Source organism: Podarcis erhardii (genome assembly GCF_964252035.2).
Source record: "Podarcis erhardii genome assembly, chromosome: 6".
Taxonomy (NCBI): domain Eukaryota; kingdom Metazoa; phylum Chordata; class Lepidosauria; order Squamata; family Lacertidae; genus Podarcis; species Podarcis erhardii.
In genome coordinates, this window is record NC_138510.1 from 39,863,219 (window position 1) to 39,883,914 (window position 20,696).

The window sequence follows — 20,696 nt, forward strand, 5'->3', positions numbered from 1 at the left end:
TAGTTCCTTTCCCTCAATATGCTTTTTTGTTTGAGGCTTTCTTATACTCTGTTATTTAAGACAGGATACAGTTCTCTTGCTACTATTTAAAACGTAAAACTAAACATAGTCAGAGGTGGGTGCCAGGTCTCAGCATGGCATTAGTATAACATACTTGGCATGTTTTTCTCATCTTGAGGACACTGCAAAACATGGCCTTCTTCTCTTCGACATCTCCTATAGAAGGCCTAAGTCCCATTACTGCTCTCAGAGGCTGATGGAGTTTCCTGATGACTCTGGGGGATTTTCCATCTATGATGGGCACTCCTGTTGAAGCCCTGGCCGAACTCTAAAACATCCAAATGATTTGGGCCATTGACACGAACGCCTCTAAGTGCCCTTTCCTGCTTCCTGGAGCCCACTTGGCTCCCTGGTATATTCCAGAACTTAAGGCAAGAAAATAAGTTAGGAGGCGGTTTGAACGTGAGTGGAGGAAAACTCTGTTCGAATGCAATCAAATACTGGTGAGGGCTCGTCATCGAGCCCACCTTGTGGCATACTTTGCTGCCTCCATTGCATCCTCGTTGTGCCATCTGGCAGAACTTTTTCAGGTTGTGTGGGGCCTCTTACAGTCTGACCCGAAGGAGGTGCCAAAACTGATGGTAGCTTGCTGTAAGTTGTTTGCAAAGCATTTTGAGGATAAAATTGATTGCATCCACCAGGATCTTGACTGTTACAGCAGATGAATCTGAAGGAGAGTCCATAGCACTTTCTAGATTTGCTATTTCGGATGAGTTTCAGTGGGTAAGGCTTGCTTGAGGATGTGGACAAGGTGCTTCAATCAGTCAAGCTGACCACTTGCTCTGGACCCTTGCCCCTCGTGGCTGATCAAAACTAGCAGAGAGGGGACAGCTGGCTGGGCCAGGGAAGTGATCAGTGCCTCCTTGCAAGAGGAGTGGTCCCTGCCTGCTTGAAGGAGGCAGCTGTCAAACTACTCCTAAAAAACCCTCTCTGGATTTGGGAAATCTAGCTGACTACTGGCCAGTTGCCAGTCTCCCCTTCTTGGACAAGATTATTGAGCAGGTAGACATGGATCAGATTCAGGTGCTCTGGGAGGAAACAGATTTTCTAGATCAATTTCAAATGTGGTGTAGGTCTGGTTTTGGTGCAGAAACTGCTTTGGTCACCCTGCATGATGATCACTGTTTGGAGAGAGATGGGAAAATGTGTCCCTGTTAATTATCCTCAGCCTCTCAGCAGCTTTCGATACCATTGACCATGGTATCCTTCTGGAGTGGCTGTCCGAATTGAGTGTGAGTGGCCCCAATCTGTGGTGATTCTAGTCCTATTTGGATGGACGTTTGCAGACAGTGATGCTTGGGGAGTGCTCTTCTGCCCTGTGGAGCCTTCAATTTGGGGTTCCTTGGGGTTCAATTTTATCCCCTGTGCTGTTTTACATCTACATGAAATCGCTGAGTGGGGTTATCTGTAAATTTGGAATGTTTTAGTCGGCAGTATGCCGATTACACCCAGCTATATTCAGTGCTATTTTTCTAGGGAAAGAGGTGCCAGAACTCAACATGAACACTTTCCTTTTTCTGTTATATGGCAATGGTGCCCACCTGAGAGGTGCCGGAACTGAGTTCCAGTGAGTTCCATCTGAAAAAAGCCCTGGCTCTACTTTTCCTTTACATCTGCAGGTGTGGCAGTAGATGTGCTGAACTATTGTCTTATCTTGGTAATGGACTGGATGAGAGCCAACAAACTGAAGCTCAATTCAGATAAGACTGAGGGACTGTCAGTGGGTGGTTCCATAGAGCAGATGGATGGGATGTTGCCTGCTCTGGATGGGGTTACACTTGTAGTTTGGGGGTACTTCTGAATCCATTGCTGTCACTTGAGGCTCAGGTGGCCTTGGTAGCATGGAGTGCCTTCCATCAGCTTCAGATGGTGGCGCAGCTGTGCCCCCATCTGGGCTGGGAAAGCCTAACTTCTGTCATCTATGCTGTGGTAATCTCTAGATTAGATTACTGCAATGCATTATACATAGGGCCGCCTCTGAAGATGATTAGGAAATTTTAGCTGGTGCAGAATTTGGCAGCTAGGTTGCTCACTGAGGTAGGATGGTTTGATCCTGACCCAACTGCACCGGTTGCCAATTAGTTTCTGCTCCCAATTCAAAGTACTGGTTTTGACCTATAATGTTTTAAACAGCTCAGGACTGCAGTACCCTAAGGAGACCGCATCTCCCCATATGAACCGACCTGGACCCTATGATCATCATCTGAGGCACTTCTTCTTCCACAATAGAGGAAGGTGGCAACACAAGAATGGGCCTTTTCTGTGGTGGCTCCCCATGTGGAATGTTCTCTCCAGGGAGGCTCGCCTGGCACCTTCATTATATTTCTTTAAGCGTCAGTTGAAAATGTTTCTCTATAATCAGGCCTTTGGCTAATTAACACTCTATTGCCTTTTTAATGTGTTTGTGGGAGTGGGGTTATTGGCTTGTTTTTGTTTTATTTTGTATTTTGTGTTCTCATTTTGTATTTGAACTGCCCTGGAAACTTGAAAGGTAGTATACAAATTTAATAAAGAATAATAATAATTACTGCAGCTGCCACTTCTGCTACTCACCTGGTTTGGCAGCTGGGGGAGCCAGTTTTCATCAAAAGTAGATCATTTCCGCGTCCCTCACACAATGTATAAATAAGTCCTGATAGCAATAAAGGACACTGGTCCTGTAATTGTGCTTGCCAATGGATACTTCTGCTGATTTATGGTTATACCTATGCTAGTTTTGACCAAACTCAGGCTGAAACAAATTGCCCATTCTCAGAGTCTTATGGTCTCATGATAGACAAGTCATTGATGCCCAAAGAAAATACAGCAGCTGTCCTTGGAGAAAATCCTCCTATTAGCTACGCATATCATTTTTGCTGGAGGAAAGCCCTGAGGGAAAGGATAGCTATTACTTTGTGCAAGTCTATTTGTCCTTGAACATGTAGCACATAATAATATTGTTTTACAGGGCGCAGTTAGATGAGATGGCAAGAGATTTGTGATTGGATCTCCCACTGTTTTTTAAAAGAAAAAATGCAACTGCAGGTGGGCCTGATTCATATTAGGAGTTACATAGTTGGGAGACAAGACTTTAAGCCTTTCTCCTTCAGCCAAGGTGAAACATCTGGATTGGATTATTGCAGTGTACTCTACATGAGACTCCATTTGAAGAGTCTTCAGAAATTGCAATTGGTCCAGAATGAAGCAGAGAGAATAAAGGTGGGTGCTTGCTTATGGGAGGCCTCTAGGTGGTGCTTCCAAGCACAATCCAAAGTGTTGACAATTATCTTTAAAGGCCTAAATGGCTTAGGTTCAGGATACTTATGCAAGCACATGATTAAAGGTGGCCAACCTTTAATATAGCCGATATAAACGAGGCCAGAGATTCTGGCAGTGCACACACTGCTTTGCCTGTTGACCTCTGATTTGCTGTCAGATGTGTTCAATCTTTACACAGTTCTGGAGTCACTGGTGACTGCCCCATGGCCCTAGCCACATCTTGGTCAATCTCTTTGGCATGCTGTTCTTCTTCCACTCAACAATTGCTCCGTTGCCCTCTTCTGCCAGGTGCTGCCACAGTTCTTTGCTTCTTGGGTGGTGGGGTTCTTAGAGGGCTGTTTTTAGTGCCAAAAGCCCTGTGTGTAGTTGTCTAGCCTTGAAGACAGGTTTCAGAAGGACTGTCTGGGGTTTAACAGTCATGTTTGGTTAACTGTGTCAGTGTCAGTGTTTGCACACATCTGCTTCCTCAGATCCCAACATCCCTTTTTGTCTTGTTTCTATTTGCCTAGCATCTCAAAGGTCACACTGAACCCCTTAGTCTTGTTTTCAGCCTCTGATAAGTAACATCAAGAATACACATATATACACACATACATCCTTAACAACTGCAGAAGACGTGCTCATGGACCTTCTGCTGTCAAATCTAGTTTGGCCCAAAGAATCTACTCTGAAATGGTGTAGGATGCTCAGCAAAGGGTATCATTCCATTTGTTCAATAGCTGAAGTATGGTAGCACTAAACAGCATAGAGGTGCCAACTTTGTTCTGCTATAAATAAGTCTCAGGTAGATTATTTTTGGTGTCTCAAAAGGGCAGCAAAGCAGTAATTATTTATCATAACTGTATTTTTAGTGTCCAATGAGAGGAGCTTGTGGAATTTTCTGCCTTAGATGCCAAAATAACTTGATAGCCCTTGGGTACTATGCACATTGATGTGAGGTGGGGGTATGTGCCCACTAAGGCACTGAAGGGTCTTGGACCAACTCAGGTATGGTGAGCCTGCAACCATATGAGATACACACATCCTGGGTAGTGTCATCTAATACATCAATCATGCTGTTTCAGGCGCTTGGCTCTGAATATTTGTTCTAGATTAATTTTAAGATAATCCAGAATTCTTGGCAGAGAGAGTGTATCCTCTTGCACAACAGACTGTTCTTTTAATAAGGCTGGTGGGTATAAATAAACAACTTACTGAAACACTGGGAAATAATTGATTTATTGTTCTTGTTCTAACCTTTTGACCTGAAGAGAGAACAGGGTGGCTTGGGGGGACAGAATTAAAATTCCCCTCAAAACTACTGCTCATAATCAAACTAAAATGCATTTAACTGTTTTCTCTTCTCTACTGTACTGCTATATTAAATGAAATAATAAATATCCAAGGCCTTTGCTTATAGTCTTTTAAACTGTGTTTGGGTGGTGGGGTTATTCTTTTTGCTTGTTGTTATGGTATGTATTTTTATATCTTTGGATGAAGGGCAGTATAGAAATTTAATGAATAGAACAAAAATAATAATAAAATAATTACTGAGGAATTTATAAAAGCAATGTATAGTACAAGAAGTCTTGAAATATATCAGAATCACCATTCACTAGTTGGAACATGGAATTGTCATATTTTAAAAGGAACAAAAATGCAGCTTTTGCAAAATACAAGGAGGGAGAAGGAAGGAGATTTTAAACTTATTTTCTTGCTGCCTGTGTTCCAAGATGTGGGAGCCCCTGCCTCTGAGACAAACCTGTCCTCATGTTGAAAGAAAAGGTAGTTCAAAAAGGCTTACTTAAGGAAGAAAACAGGATTTGTCTCCATCAAACATGCCAAGTTTGAATGGCCACTGCTAGTAGTGTTTGTAATTAGTTTCACTATTAATAAATTGCCTAAAAGAAAAACAAGGCAGCCCTTTTTTATCTAAGATGTTGGCAGATTGTGGCAAAGTCCTGGCCTTGTCATCTCTCGCCTGCCTTGACTACTTCTTGTCTCAGTATGACATGGACACTTCTCCTTCCATCTCTACATTGGGTTCCTGTCTCCTTACAGATACTGCACAAGTTGCTCGTCCTTAACTTCATAACCCCCCATAGCTTTGCCTCTCTTATCTATTCAATCTTATATTCCATCACATCCCTTCCTGCAACCTTTGCCCACCCAGCTTCATCATTTTCAACTATCTAGAGTTCTCTCACACCCTGAAGTGATTATGCCCTTTCTCTCTTCCTGGTCTTTATAAAAGGAACTGCCTTCCAGAATGCCACCAAATGACTACCTGTCTTTCTGCCTTCAAGCTCTACTTTTAAACCTACTTTTTACAGGGAGCCTTTGAAACAGTCAATAACCTATTGTAGCTAAGCCACAGTATGAGTAATTTAAACAATAGTATGTTTTTACCTGTGCCTCCATTCTCCCCACCCCCACCCCCGTTGTTTGCCTGTGTTTATTTTAGATTGTAAGTCCCTAGGGTTGGAACCTATTGATAGGTTGGAACCTATCAATCCCGTTCTTGGTAAAGTTTGATGTGCATGGACATAAGGGTGACTCAGTTTGTAGAGCACGAGATTCTTAATATCAGGGTCGTGAGTTTGTGCCCCATGTTGGGCAAAATATTGCTGCACTGCAGAGAGTTGGACTCGATGGCCCTTGTGGTCCCTTCCGACTCTACAATTCTATGATTCTATATATAAAATAAATTAGAATAACAATAGTCTGTTTCAGTTTCACGTGATGCCAAACTATAAAAGGAGCACAGGAAACTTTGATTTTTGTTGGGAACAATGCTAACTCTCTCCATTTTGGTGACAAGAAACCTCTTTCTGTGGTGTCTGGACTGTGATGGCGCTTCCACACCTGCAGTGCTTTAAATAATGAACATGCAGCTAGGAACAAGGCTGCCTTCTTTGCAGCACTTCTATTCTGAGCCCCACCAGAGACTCAATGACCTACAGTGCTGTTGAGCTATAAATCCTTTTCCTTACTTTTCCATATGATTAAGCTGCTGGTAATGAAGCCATATCAACTATTGCACCAACTTCAGAGAGTCCTGCAGTAATACCCAGCAATACAACACAGCCATTGACAAGCAGCAACACAACAGAATTGCCATCTGGGAACTTCTCCATCTCAGCTACTAAATCAACAGGTAAAAAGGCACTGGTATTGGTTTGATACTTAGGATGATTCTATACTAGGCATTTAGTATGGAATCTCCCTGCATCATTTATTCCCTTTCTTATGGGATGTCCACACAATTGCTCCATCAAATTATTGTCCTCCTGTGTTTTCCCAGTGCTTCTCTCATATTTTCTCGGACCAGAGAAAGTCTGATGTATTGGAGGGTGGGGGTGGGATGGGACAGGACAGGACAGGACAGTAAAGTGGCCAAGTAGGGCAGCACGGGTGGGGCTCTCTCAGCTTCCCAACACTGCAGGTCATGGCTGTTTACCAAGAAAAGGAAGGGAAAGGTGTGGTGCAGCATATGGTGGCAGGAGTATGGCTGATTCTCAGCACTGTTCTTCCATCTAAGAGGCATACTTTCCACATTTGCCTTGATGAATCAGCCACTCAGCACACTTTCAGTGCATCTTTTAGTGAGTGTTAAATTTTATGTCCTTGTGTGTTTTTTTGTTTTGTTTTTATAATCAATATATTAATTAGTGCGAAAGCACTTTCCTGGCTATATATATTTTTAAAAATAAAAAATAGTGCACTTCTGCTTAAATAAATGAGCCAACTTTATACTGTTATAATACTACTAAAAATGGCTTTTCTAGCCACCTTTATTTTGGCCAATCTGTATGTCTGATCCAGAACAAGCAGTAAACACTTTGGGTTGTGACATTTCATTGGCAGTAATTGGGCATCACTCTTGAAGTGTTTTAGCACTACTTAAGTTAACTGGGGTAAGTTAAGTTAAGTGCTTTAGCACTAATTAAGTTAACTGGGTTAAGTTAAGTTAAGTGCTTTAGCACTAATTAAGTTAACTGGGGTGTTGTTGTTTTTAAGGATGTGCCTGGGGAAACCCAGCCAGATGGGTGGGATGGGTGAATTGGTCCCTCCCCACCTACTGTACCCAAGTTGACAACAGGACCAAACTAGATAAAATAAAGGGAGAGCCATGGCATTATATCCCATGTTTTGTTTTGGGGATTGTTTTTGCTTTTAGTTTCAAGCAACAGGGTGGGGTTGGATTGGCAAAGTGCTCCCAGGGGTTAGGATGGGAAGTGTTTTGACGCTTTCCTCTTGTGCTATTTCCCATATTTATGTCATCCGGAAGTAAATCTGCTGTGCTTCTGGAGACATGACACAATCCTGATGCCATTTATCAAGAAAGATTCCAGTAAATGCAGAGACATGGTTTGGTTTTAGAACTTTTTAGGCATTCCAAGTGTGTCTGTGTGTTCTTCCTTGTAGATCAAATATTTTCAACTGAGGCAACAAATGGTACAAATGTCACCACCCCTGAAACACTCACTGCAAAACCCACTTCAAATACAACAGTGCAAGCATCTACAACACAGGGCAGTTCCAGAAATGAGACAACTCAAAACACAACTTCAACACCACTTCTGACATCTACTTCTACAGAGCTGCCAAAACATACATTTTCAAATACCGGTACACCTACCGCAACTGAAGCTGGTGGCCGTAGTGCGATGGTAAGAAGCATGAAGGATTTAGATTGCTGCTTTGGGTGCAATGAAATAGTAGGACAATCTGATTTCTATATTCAAAGCTAATCCCACTAACTAACCAATTCATTGTTTCAGTCCTATTGGAAAGCGTCTGCAAATTGCAACTCTATATTCTGTTTCTCTGTCAACTCCAAGTAAAACCATTGGAATGGGGATGGTTCCACTGGGATGACAGTTTCAAAAAGACGGGGTTGATGGGATGGTTTGTCCATCTGGAACACCTCTAGTTGAATGCAAACATTGCCTAATACTAAACCCAAGGATGGGCAGCTTCCAGCTGCTTAGGTCATGTTAGCCCACCAGAAGGTACATATTTGGCCCACAAGGCCTTTCCCCCAAAACCATGCCCACCTGCCAGTGGGTAGGGCAGCTGCATTGAATCCTGTGGGGTGCTGCTTCATCAGTGCATTTCCTGTGGGGAACACCCTGACAAAGCAGACCCCTGGAGAGAGCAGGACTGAACTGTCCATTCATCAGCTGGTGAGCAAAGAGTCCAATCCCACTGGGTGCTCCCACCATTCTGCAGATCAACTTCTCCCACCAAGCTATCAAAGTTGCCCCACAAGATGGGGGGGGGGGGAGGAGAGATAAGGCTCTGGCCCTCCAGGCAAAAAAGATTCTCTACCCCTGCACTGAGCATGATTATGTACCCACTCCTCCTGCCACAATGACAGTGCTTCTTCTCTTTCTTTTTGTCAGGTTAACATCACTTGCATCAATATCAAGAACGTTAAGACCACTGAAGTGATATGCTTGGAAATCAATGAGGAATACTCTTGTGTAAGTAACAACCAGACCATAAAGAATTGGCAGGGTGGAAAAAGGCTTTTGGGAAGAGCCTGATGCCTGTTCCAACTTGGAAAAAGGAAAAAGTGGTGCCCATCCTCCATTGTTTTATGTTTTGAATGAATATTTGTGCAGTTTGGTTTTTCATGGGTGATCTGAGTTCCTTCTCTTACCATCACTACTACTACTACCATTCTTATTATTTGTTAGTCACTTTATGAAAAAGCAACTTAACTTTACATCTGTGACTTAACAGAATACAATATAAACGACTTAACTGTGACTTAACAGGATACAATATAAACAGATAAAATCCAGTTAAAGGGTTTTTTGTGTGTGCGTTTTAAGACAATCCAATGTCATCTTCTTGCCTTTAATTCACCTGGCTTAATCCATCTTCTGTCTCCCAGGCCACTGTATTTACCCTCTCTTTTTTAAAGTACAGTACTTACTTCTTATTAAATTTTACTTTACCGTTGGTGCTGCTCTTAAACATGAGGGTTTGACAGTGGGAGAAATGCGTACTTAGCAATAATAATAATAATAATAATAATAATAATAATAATAATATTTTTATTATTTTTATTTATTTTATTTATTATTTTATTATTTTTATATACTCTGGGTGGCTTCCAACACATATAAAAATATAATTAAACTAGAAGTTGTTGCCAGTGTTTTCTTTTGGTCGGACAGAGGATACTTTCTGCCAAAAAAAATATATCTCAGTTGGGACTGCTGTATGGTGCAAGGTGGAGGCTGGGATGTGCAGAGAAGGGGCTGGTTTACAACATAATCCTATACATGTTTACTTTGAAATACGTGCCACTATGCAAAGAATGCAAAGAATTGCAGTCTTGTGAAATCCTATGCATATTTACTCAGTACTAAGTACCACCATGTTAAATGAGATGTCCTCCAACTAAGCCTGCTTAGGATGGAAGTTTCATTCACACGTCCAGAGAAGGAGAAATAAATCAAAGAATGTTTTGGAGAAGGATTAAGGAGTGCAGAAAAGCAATTGCAGAAAAACAGACAGGTGAACGTTATTCTTAATTAAAATTTATACCCCACATTCTATACTCAAGTGAGCTAACAAATAATAAATTGGGGGGGTCATTTAAATAATCATCATCATCATCATCATCATCATCATCATCTCAACATCTTCTGAAATAAATAGCCCTACATCTAATTCTTATCCATGTGTATTCAGAACTAAATTCCACTGAGTTAAGTGGGATTTATTCCCCATTCCAAAGCAGTGTGTTAGGAATGCAGCCTTAATCGAGTCTTAAAAGGAACAATTTCATTTATATTTGTTAAGGTGCTGGTGAGTCTTACTAGATAAATTATCCCAGAGTATGGTGAACACAACAAAAAGGGGTCTTCTATATTCCCAAGCATTCTGACCCTTCAAGATTAAGGGAAATCTAAGCAAGGGCTTCCCAGCATATTTTAGTGGGCAAGGAGGCTCAGATGGCTTCTAAGATCAAGGAAGACAGAGCTAATGCAGAGGTTCCTCGGTGTCCGCTTGAAGCCTGACACCACTTTCATTCTCTGAGTGTGCTTGCAGTAATGAATGAAGAGATGGAACAGCACCCTCCCCTTGCCTTTCAGTCCTTCTCTGCTTCTGCTTCTTGTTCTTCTTTGGCGATCACTCATAGTCCTTCTCTGAATAGTTATGCTGACTGGATCCAGAATAAAAGGGCAAGAAAATGAGGAGTGACTGGCTAGGACAAGGTGGGTGTCCTCAAAGAGGGTGGATCAGTGAGGGCACCTTATCCCAGGGCCCCCAAAACTAGAGTTTGGTGTTGCAGTCAAAGTAAAATAATTGCTTTGGAGTTTTAACAACATCTGTACGGCCACAGCTTATCCACCCTTCTTTAGAGGAACCAGCTGCTGTGGAATAAACTCCTGCTGCTCCATAGCAATGGAAAGTGGCTTTGGGATGGGATTCTTAATCTTACTGTCTTATTGGCTTCTGTCCTGTAAAGCACACACACACAAACTTGAATTTATGCCTGTTTACATATACTGGAAGCATATCAAGGAGAACTATGCTGAACATCTGTTGAAACAAACTCCTCAGGGACTTTACAGTTTAATACTGGAGCCACCTAGTGGATGAAATATCAGCAGGAAAACGAATAGCGTGCATATGTGTAGATGTAATACGGTACATTTTGTTTCATGATCACAAAATTCAGGCTAGCTATACTCTAATTCTATTTATCTGTTTGCTGTACCGCTTTGGTGTTCATTGGTGTGTAAATTTTCAGGGCTGATTATCATTATGTAAAACTTTATCCTAAATATCTGTGTTACCTTTTCAGCCAGTCAGGCAGCATTGCAGCCCTGTAATACTGCCATAATTTATATATTGAAATTAATGGCACTGCCGTTAGATCTGGCTGCTAAGCTTTGATTCTTTGTATTGCACTTTGAGTAAAGATTCCAATTCTGCCCCAAATGATTTATCTCATCTTTTTATATAGTTGTGCACATTCCCTTAACCTTTAAATCACTAGTGATACAGATACCGGTTATGGCTTCTAAGTGCTTTTAATAACATAATTAATAGGTCTGAATGTGCTCAGGCTAATGTTTCAGAACACAGAGTTCATATAATGATCAAAGTGATGGTTAATTGATAATTAATAATGAAATACATGTCAACGAGGAGCTTTATAATTTGCACAATTTTACCAGATTAATGAGACCTTTAAGCAGGACAGGAAACTAGGATTCCAGAAGGAGAGGTCAAAGTTAGAAACAGAATTGTTAGAAGCCAATACTAAGAATTTGTCTAGAATGTATAATTTGCTGCTAAAATGGAACACACAGGATGAAACGGTTAAATCAGCCATGATTAAGTGGGCACAAGATATTGGTCATGATATTATGTTTGCTGACTGGGAGCAGTTATGGACCACAGGTATTAAATTTACGGCATGTAGTGCCTTAAAAGAGAATATAATGAAAATGATCTATAGGTGGTACATGACCCCAGTCAAGCTTGCAAAGATATATCATTTGCCCAATAACAACTGCTGGAAGTGTAATGAATGCGAAGGAACTTTTTATCATCTTTGGTGGACCTGCCCGAAGATTAAGGCCTACTGGGAAATGATCTATAATGAAATTAAGAAAATCCTTAAGTGGACATTTGCAAAGAAACCGGAGGCTTTTCTCTTGGGCATGGTAGGCCAAATGGTTCCAAAGAAAGATAGAACATTTTTTATGTACGCAACAACAGCAGCAAGAATTCTTTTGGCAAAGTATTGGAAGACTAAAGAACTACCTACTCTGGAAGAATGGCAGACCAAGGTGACTGAATTTATGGGACTGGCAGAGATGACCGGCAGAATTCGTGACCAGAGGAGAGAGACAGTGGAAGAGGACTGGAAAAAATTTAAAATCTATCTTAAAAATTGTTGTAAAATTTCGGAATGTTAAGATGTCAAGGGATTTGATATAAAGAATTACAGCTGAAAAAATTTAAGCTTAAGAAAATTTTAAAGAGAATTAAATATAAAAATGGATGAAGGATTGCTAAAAAATTTTAAAACAAGGATGCAGTGAAGGGGAGGTATGGGGAAGTCGTGTTATGTTTGTTTGTTTTTTGTTTATGTTGTAAAATTAATAAAAATTATTTAAAAATATATATATATAATTTGCACAATTAACAAGGTGCAGATGGGAATCAACAAATCATAGAATTGTAGAGTTGGAATGAATCCCAAGGGTCATCTAGTCCAACCCCCTGCAATGCAGGAATCTAACTCGATTATACATGACAGATGGCCATAGAACCTCTGCTTAGAAACCTCCAAGGAGGGAGAATACACTGTCTCTTGTGGGAGTCTGTTCCACTGTCAACAGCTCTTACTGCCAGAAAGTTCTTCCTGATGTTTAGTTGGAATTTCCTTTCTTGTAACTTTAACATTAACATCCACCTAACTTTATTAGATTATCCAGCTGGAAATGGAAAAGTTTAAGAGTAAACTTTGTATTCAAAAGTCAGAGACAGGCATTTGAAACTATACCATTCATGCAATATTAACAGCTCTCTGACCTGAGGGATGCCCTGTTAGGGGTGCTCCTAACAAGTACTCAACACAAGCATGAATACAAACTTCTGAAGCTACTGTGAAGACTAGAGTAGGCCCTGTTAACTATACTATGGCCTGCAGATGTCCACTTCAGAGTGGACTTTCACTGTGGTGGCACCTGAGATTAGGCAGGCACCAACTGCTAGTTGATTTTGTCAGCAACTGGAAACATACCCCCACATCCCTAGGTTATCCCCGATAGTCAATACAGGCTCTTGCCATCTCTGGTTATTGTGGCATAACAATGATTTTAATCAATATCAATAAATATTATGCAGAATCAATGTAATTAGGAAAAGTTCCAGATTTAATGTATTCATAAAAATTGACATTGCTCTCAGCCATTCTTTGAAATTCCCACTCTTCTGAATTTTGTAATGAAATTTTCCAACCAAGTCATGTGTGCAAAAATGCATTTACTAGGGTAAAATGCATGCATTAGTGGAAATAGCATAAGCAAATACATTTTATTATGGGAAACTGTTTCACAAAACTGTGCATATTAGGCAAAGCTGCATACAAAAATGTGCATGTAGGGGAAAAATTGTCCTAAAGTTCTAACGGATTCATGAGGACTTCTAAAAATATTTTTCACAAAGTGATGTTGTAATGTGGAGAACTGACCTTAAGTATGGAAAAATGGGAATTCAGATAAACCAAAAGTGACAGATTTGCCCATCGCTAGTCTGAGCTGCTATTTCTGAGAAAACTGATAACTGCATCTGAGTTGTGCGTAGATAGAATAGACTGAGGTACTTCTCTGTTTTCCTGTTGCCCTTTCCCAGTAAACTGCTTTATATCTCTGTTCTGTACAGAGGAAACTCTGACATTCTTTCAAGAGTTCTTTCCACAGCAAAGGAAAAACACTACAGAGGAGTGTTTTTCCTCAAACCTATCAAACTAATGTTTATGGGAACAGTTTGACTAGGTTTTATTTTAACTTCCATTTTCCCAGGCATAAAGTATTCTGTGACAAATAATGTCCCCCCCCCAAAAAAAAGCCATTTGTAGTGATAGTGAAGTTTGCTGCATATATATTTTAACTGGTCTGATACTTGGGCTTGGAACCTGCCTATCTAAAAAGATCCTTTCAATTAGAAATCTAGCAAGTGGGAGACAGCTGGGCTAGAGTCTTTTTTCCTGATGTGCTGGAGTGTTTGTTTAAAGAAGATGTTTGTTTGTTTGCTTGTTTGCTTGTTTGTTTGCTGTTTTGTTCCTTTGTAACATGGTGAAGCATTAAAAAATGACACACACATACACCAATCCCCTGTAACTTAAAGTAGAAAAATGCTACTCTGTCACTTAATTCAGCTGCATATAGACCAGGCTTGAACTAGTGGCCATCGCTATGCCTTGTGATATTGAGTTGCACAAGTTAATTACATAATTTGCAGTTTCACCAAAATTTAGGTAGGTCACAACTACATTTGTTTTCTTTAATGAAATTTGCAAATACAAAAAAAAAATCAAGTTAAAAACGACAGTGGCAGCGATGATTCTAATAATTTGTATTTTTACTCCTCTTGCTCTTGTCACAACTACATTTTAAGGAGAAGTTGGAAAGAGAGTGTAAAGCAGAAAGCTGGAGGCATGAAGACAGATCATGGTGGAGAGGGAAGATGGAGATATGTAGTGACGAGAGAGAGAGAGAGAGAGAGAGAGAGAGAGAGAGAGAGAGAAATGGGTCTCAAGTTTTAAGTTGGGGTTAAATGTGGGTGATGACTACTAAATTATATGTTGGGTGAACCTTTTCCAGTCAGCACCATTGGGGTGACCCTGAGTTCTAGTCCTATAAACGAATATCAGCAGGAGTCTGATTCCAGAGAAAGATCAGGACCACCATGTTGTTGGGGGAGGGAGTATTTTGCTGTACTGGGCCCATGCCCAAGCTAGACTTTGACCTTTCAATTTTAAGCAAAGTCTATAGCAGGCATCCCCAAACTCGGCCCTCCAGATGTGTTGGGACTACAATTCCCATCATCCCTGACCACTGGTCCTGTTAGCTGGGGTGGTGGGAGTTGTAGTCCCAAAACATCTAGAGGGCTGAGTTTGGAGGTCTATAGTCTTGTACCATGACAGTTACAAAGCCAAACATACCATTCTCTCCAACTGCTTTCTGAGAAACAAGCCTGCTCCCAGTTTGGGGGATTTTTTTAGCCAATGAGTTAAGCCATAGCTATGATTGATCGGCACATGCTATAGAACAATTCAGAGCTGAGTGCCTCAGGGCAGATGGAATGAATCAGGAAACATCTTCTCCAGACAATGGAGAAGGAACTTCCTAGTTCATTTTGAAGTCATTTTGAGTTTTTCCTTGAGGTGAGTGTGTGCATGACTCTAGTTTTTCTTGAAATTCATACAGAAGAATGGCTGCCTGGGTCATTCTGAAGGAGCTTTCTGGTTCATTTTGAAGCTGCTGTTCACATTCCCTGGTAGAGGAGTGATTGCTACCCTGAGGGGGCAGGATTCACCTAACAAGCCCTGTCAGAGAAAGCCCTATGCAAGGACTTGTACTCAAGAAATGAAGTCCCCCCCACACCCTGTCTTCCCCCTTCTAAAAGGAAATGCAGTTGAGGGTGGGGGGCTATAACAGCAACAAGTGGATTTGCAGGCAGACATTCAACAAGCTAAGCTTATATTCTAAAATGGAGATACAGTTGTGGAAAAGATTTAAATGTCGATCAGATTGGATCAGTTGGTCAGATATCTTATTACTTGTATGTGGCCTCCAAATTATTTGGAGGACCCACCACCCTCACCTGCAAAAGAGAATACAAATTTGCATAAATATGCAGAAGAAACAAATCATACAAAACAATGTGTGATCTCTTGTGAGATGGAAAACCTAATCCACAGCATACTGAGCCCAGAAAATCTTGTGCACCCCTGGGGATTATGACGTCCTATAGAGGACCAGGCACTTTAAACCTTCATAGCACTGGAAAATTCAAGATCAAATTTGTAATGATCACAGCCTGATAAAGTGTAATTTATCAGGCCAGGCAGGTTGTTTATTTCAGCTGTATCATTTCTGTTGTTTGAGGGAGGAATCAGTTGACGGTCTGGCTGCCAGTTGGGAATGTGTCGAGGTTCTCTTGGGTAAAGTTTGTGTGGTACAGATTACTCCAAGTCAGATGGTCTTGACACAAAAAAACTACATTACTTGTGCAAACAAAGCAATATTATTCATGTGAGTGATAGTGTTTGAACCATGCATCAACAGAAAATACCACTAGGCATTGTAATTGCAGCTGCTACCAATTCTATTCAGCTCAGTGTAAACCGTTGATAGAACAGAATAAAACAGCCAGCGGCAAGAGTGTTCAACTCGAGTTAATTTGATAGGCCAAGTTCTAATAAAAATTTCCCATGAATCCAACCTTATCTCAAGAAAATGCTGTAATCTTTTGTTGTGGATTCCAGTTCTCTCTAGAATGGGCAAATATTAACAATCTCATGTTTTGGTTGGAGATTGAAATCTGGATAACCGGAAAAATGGGCAAAGAGCATTTGCCAAATGACATAATCCCTTCAAAAACAGATGTTTTCCCTGATGTACACTTGGGAGCATTAAGTTTGTTGTTCTCTTAGGAGTCATTTGCCCCAAACCATGCTGTGAAGGCATGATGGGAATAAAGTTACATATATAAAAAATGACAGGAGAATAATGAAAACCACAAAGGCTATTATATCATAATGGGTAAAAGACTGAGCCAACTGAGCCAGGAAGTCTTGAATTAAAATTTTGCATCTATCACTAGTTCATTCAGTGGCCACCGGCGAGCCAATCTTACTCAACTTCAGCTCCCCACCTGCAATATGGGCATAACAACAACAACAAAGGGTTGTATCCAGCCAAGTCTTACTTGAAGTAGACCTATTGAAATTAATCAACCTAAGCTAGCAATGCTCATTAAAATTGTTACAGATCTGGGGCTACAGAGTTTGAGGGTGCAAGGGCACCCATAACTGCTAGAGTTTGTGAATGTTAGAAAGTAATAAAGGGGTAGGATTTAACTGATTTTTTGAGTACAGTCATACCTCATGTTACGGCCGCTTCAGGTTATGTGTTTTCGGGTTGCGGACCGCGGGAAACCTGGAAGTACTAGAATGGGTTACTTCCGGGTTTCGCCCTTCACACATGTGCAGAAGCGCCAAATTGCACTGGCGCCTGCGCACACACAGCGCTTCAGGATGTGAATGCTGCGGGTTGTGGACGTGCCTCTGTCATGGATTACGTCCACAACCCAAGATTCCACTGTATTGAAGGGAAGATGCCAATCCAGTGAAAAAATAACAGGCGGAACTCCATTTCCATACCAAGGCATCACCTGGGATAGATGGCAAAAGGTGCTGATGGCCCATCATAGAGAAATCCTTGGGTCTCTGCCAGTGGAGGTTGCCAAGTTTACACTGAGCGATGACATAGGTTGCAGGAAAATTGTGACCCTTCAAAGGCTTGGAATAGCAGAGAGAGGGGGGAGAGCAGAGAGAAGGGGAAGAGTTACTTGGCATGGGACTTCTGGGAAGGAGAAGCAGGAAGCAGTGAGAACTCCATGTGGGAGGCTGAGGTGTGACACTCAGAAAGCCTCTGAATGCAATGCTGAGCTCCTGTGAAAGACCAGCCGCTCCTGAGATGTGAATGCTGTAAACTCTGTACTCTCTACACAAGTTGTGATTATGTGTTAATAAACCATATTTCTTAAAGACCCGACAGTCTCATCCACATCTTAATTCCCAGTGGGAACACAACCCTGGAGTCCCTGGAATCTTACTACAGTGGTACCTCTGGTTAAGAACTTAATTCATTCCGGAGGTCCGTTCTTAACCTGAAACTGTTCTTAACCTGAGGTACCACGTTAGCTAATGGGGCCTCCCGCTACCACCGTACCACCGCACGATTTATGTTCTCATCCTGAAGTAAAGTTCTTAACCCGAGGTACTACTTCCAGGTTAGCAGAGTCTGTAAACTGAAGCGTTTATAACCCAAAGCATTTGTAACCTGAGGTACCACTGTACCTCTCAACAAAGATTGAGGGTGGCGCGTAACCTTTGTAACAATATGAGTAACTCTGCTCTGAGTAGGACTACCATTTGATACAACCATAAAGATCACTTAGAAAACATACGCAAAGAATTTTCAACATTCTCTCATTATTATTTCTACTGTTATTTATTAGACTTGTTAGCTGCTTGGTACCAAATGACTTGTCTTCAAGTGACTTACAGCAGTTAGAGAAACACAAACATATTACAGGCACTGACTATTTTACGTGCATCTGATTGACAAGCAATCACGCACATGCTCATCTCCGCCAACCCAAAGTGGCCTGAAAACAGGGCGGAAAGGGGCATGCTTATGCAAACTCTGCCAATGCTCATGAGGGTCAGAAAAGGGACCCCCCACACACACACAGAGAGACACAAAAAATGGTTGCTGCCTGTATACCATTATATATATATATATATATACACACACACACACACACACACACACACACACACACACAAGGGAGCCTAGGACTTGCTGATCAGAAGGTTGGCGGTTCGAATCCCTGCAACGGGGTGAGCTCCTATTGCTCGGTCCCTGATCCTGCCAACCTAGCAGTTCGAAAGCACATCAAAGTGCAAGTAGATAAATAGGTACCGCTCCGGCGGAAAGATAAACGGTGTTTCCGTGCGCTGTTCTGGTTCGCCAGAAGCGGCTTAGTCATGCTGGCCACATGACCCGGAAGCTGTACGCCAGCTCCCTCGGCCAATAAAGCAAGATGAGCGCCGCAACCCCAGAGTCGGCCACGACTGGACCCTTTCCCCTTAATGTACTCTAGCCATATATAAATTAAATAAAAGCTTCTGGTGGAACATTTACTGACTCATTTCTAACTTTCTGCCTACACGTGGAGCTATCATCTGAGAATTGCAGAGTTTCATAAATGGATCCATGGTTGGGACCCTAGATTTCTGACCACTAATAGCTTGTTACTGCTTACCTTGGCTGAATTCACATAAAACAGAAAACATAACACTTGACTGAAATACTTAACACCCACTCTCAGGCTTCTGAACCACCAAACCTGACTATTCTAGAACTTCGTGTGACTTCAGAATATTTATTTTTAGCTCTGTTTCACCAGAGTCTGGCCCTGACCCATGACCCACATGACATGTATATACTGAATTCCAGAAGCTCCATCCTGTTTGACGCACAGATTGACCAAAAGGAGGAAAAAGCTGCAAGGCCCTAACTTTCTCCTCAGTCTCCTCCCTCTCAAGCGCCACAATTGTTTGGAAGAGGGATCACCTTATTTCAATCTCTGTGTGGGAAGATTTTATCCATTGTGAAACCCGCAGTGAAAGAGCCATCTGAAATACGGCATTTCCAAAACAGGAAGGCCAAGTGTTTCTTTGTTATTTCCCTCTTCTCCTGCCTGGTGACAATGAAAAAGGAGGTAGCGCTTATGATTTCAAAACAATAAGAGCTGCCTTGGCTTCTTTCCCTTTAAAACCTTACAGAAAATAATCCTAAGTAGGATCCACTTGGTCACTATGTAATATTAAAATGTTTTTGATTATAATGGCATATATTGATTATAAAAGTCATCAACTTTAAAATTGCTTTTATGGAAAATTATTATTATTTATTTGCCAGCAATGCGTACAGATGTGAAATTGTTGATAAATATTTTGGTTCATGTTCCCTCTTTTTGTTAGTTTATCTTTTATTGTTTAACAACTGTGCTCCTGATTCTGTTCATCCAGTGTAGCTATCACAGGGCAAAGTACGGCTTTCATTGGCACAGCTAAAGCAAAGCTTAGTCCAGAGCTTAGTTTTCCTAAGCCCTGTAGCTCTGTTCTCCATTAATAATGTCATGATGAAACATCTACACCCCAGTACTAATGCACCATCATATAACATTCCAATGGCCACTTTGGGCAAATTATACCAATTAACTAGACGAGGGAATCTGTATCTATGTGAGTTATAGCAAGGAACTTGACCTTTGTGGGACTGGTTCACCCACCCCATGGAGTCCTTTGCTCATGAGGTCCACAGGCAACTGCCACTGACATTGTATTCTGTTTCTTTGGAAAGCTTTTGAGTTCTACAGAAGCCAGTGGCAGCCTACTTGGCTAATTGATATTGGTATAGTATAAACTAATGCTGAAGAGAACATTTGTTTAACATCTCTTTGTTTGACTTTTCTTTTCTGGCTTTTTGCAGCACCAGTTCAAAAAACAAAAAGGAATGGACCTAACAAATGTAGTTTGTGAAGAAAACCCATCTCAATGCGATATCAAACTGTCAGAATCAGAAGTGAAGCGCAACTGCATACTGCTGGTTGAGGCAGCAAATAAAGGTCAGTTGAGTAAATTGGTGTAAAACTTATGTATAGAGCAAGATATGGTTTTACCGAGATTGTGTATATATGTCAGGGAGTGAGCGGCTTGTTGTAGTTAGATAACTTATGTTTCAATGAGTTCTTTTGTCTGTTTTCATTACTTCACACTTGGGAGGGTGGTGGGGTACGGAAAGCAAAATTGTATCTTAGCTTTCATCAGTAATCACTGTTCGTTCTCAATGCATCATCTGTTCCTTAAAAGGTAAGATCCTCCAAATCAAGGTATGGAATTCCACAGTCCCAAGAATATCCCATCCAATATCTCATGCTTGAAAAACATAAAACAAACACTATAGTACTAATCTACAGCTGTGTGTGATGGGCATCTGGCTGTGAATTTTATGTTGTTTCTTCCCTTCCAGTTGTTATTTATTGAAAGTTTGTTATGA

At 41.2% G+C, this 20,696-nt stretch overlaps 1 protein-coding gene across 1 annotated transcript in view; it reads left to right on the forward strand.

Moving 5' to 3' along the window:
- The window catches only part of CD34 (CD34 molecule), a 39,659-nt gene that overhangs the window by 11,038 nt on the left and 7,925 nt on the right, over positions 1 to 20,696 (forward strand). Inside the window, exons 2-5 of the mRNA XM_081865021.1 lie at positions 6,308 to 6,454; positions 7,726 to 7,970; positions 8,706 to 8,786; positions 20,130 to 20,265. Coding sequence (XP_081721147.1) covers positions 6,308 to 6,454; positions 7,726 to 7,970; positions 8,706 to 8,786; positions 20,130 to 20,265 — 609 coding nt within the window. The remainder of the gene's footprint in view (positions 1 to 6,307; positions 6,455 to 7,725; positions 7,971 to 8,705; positions 8,787 to 20,129; positions 20,266 to 20,696) is intronic.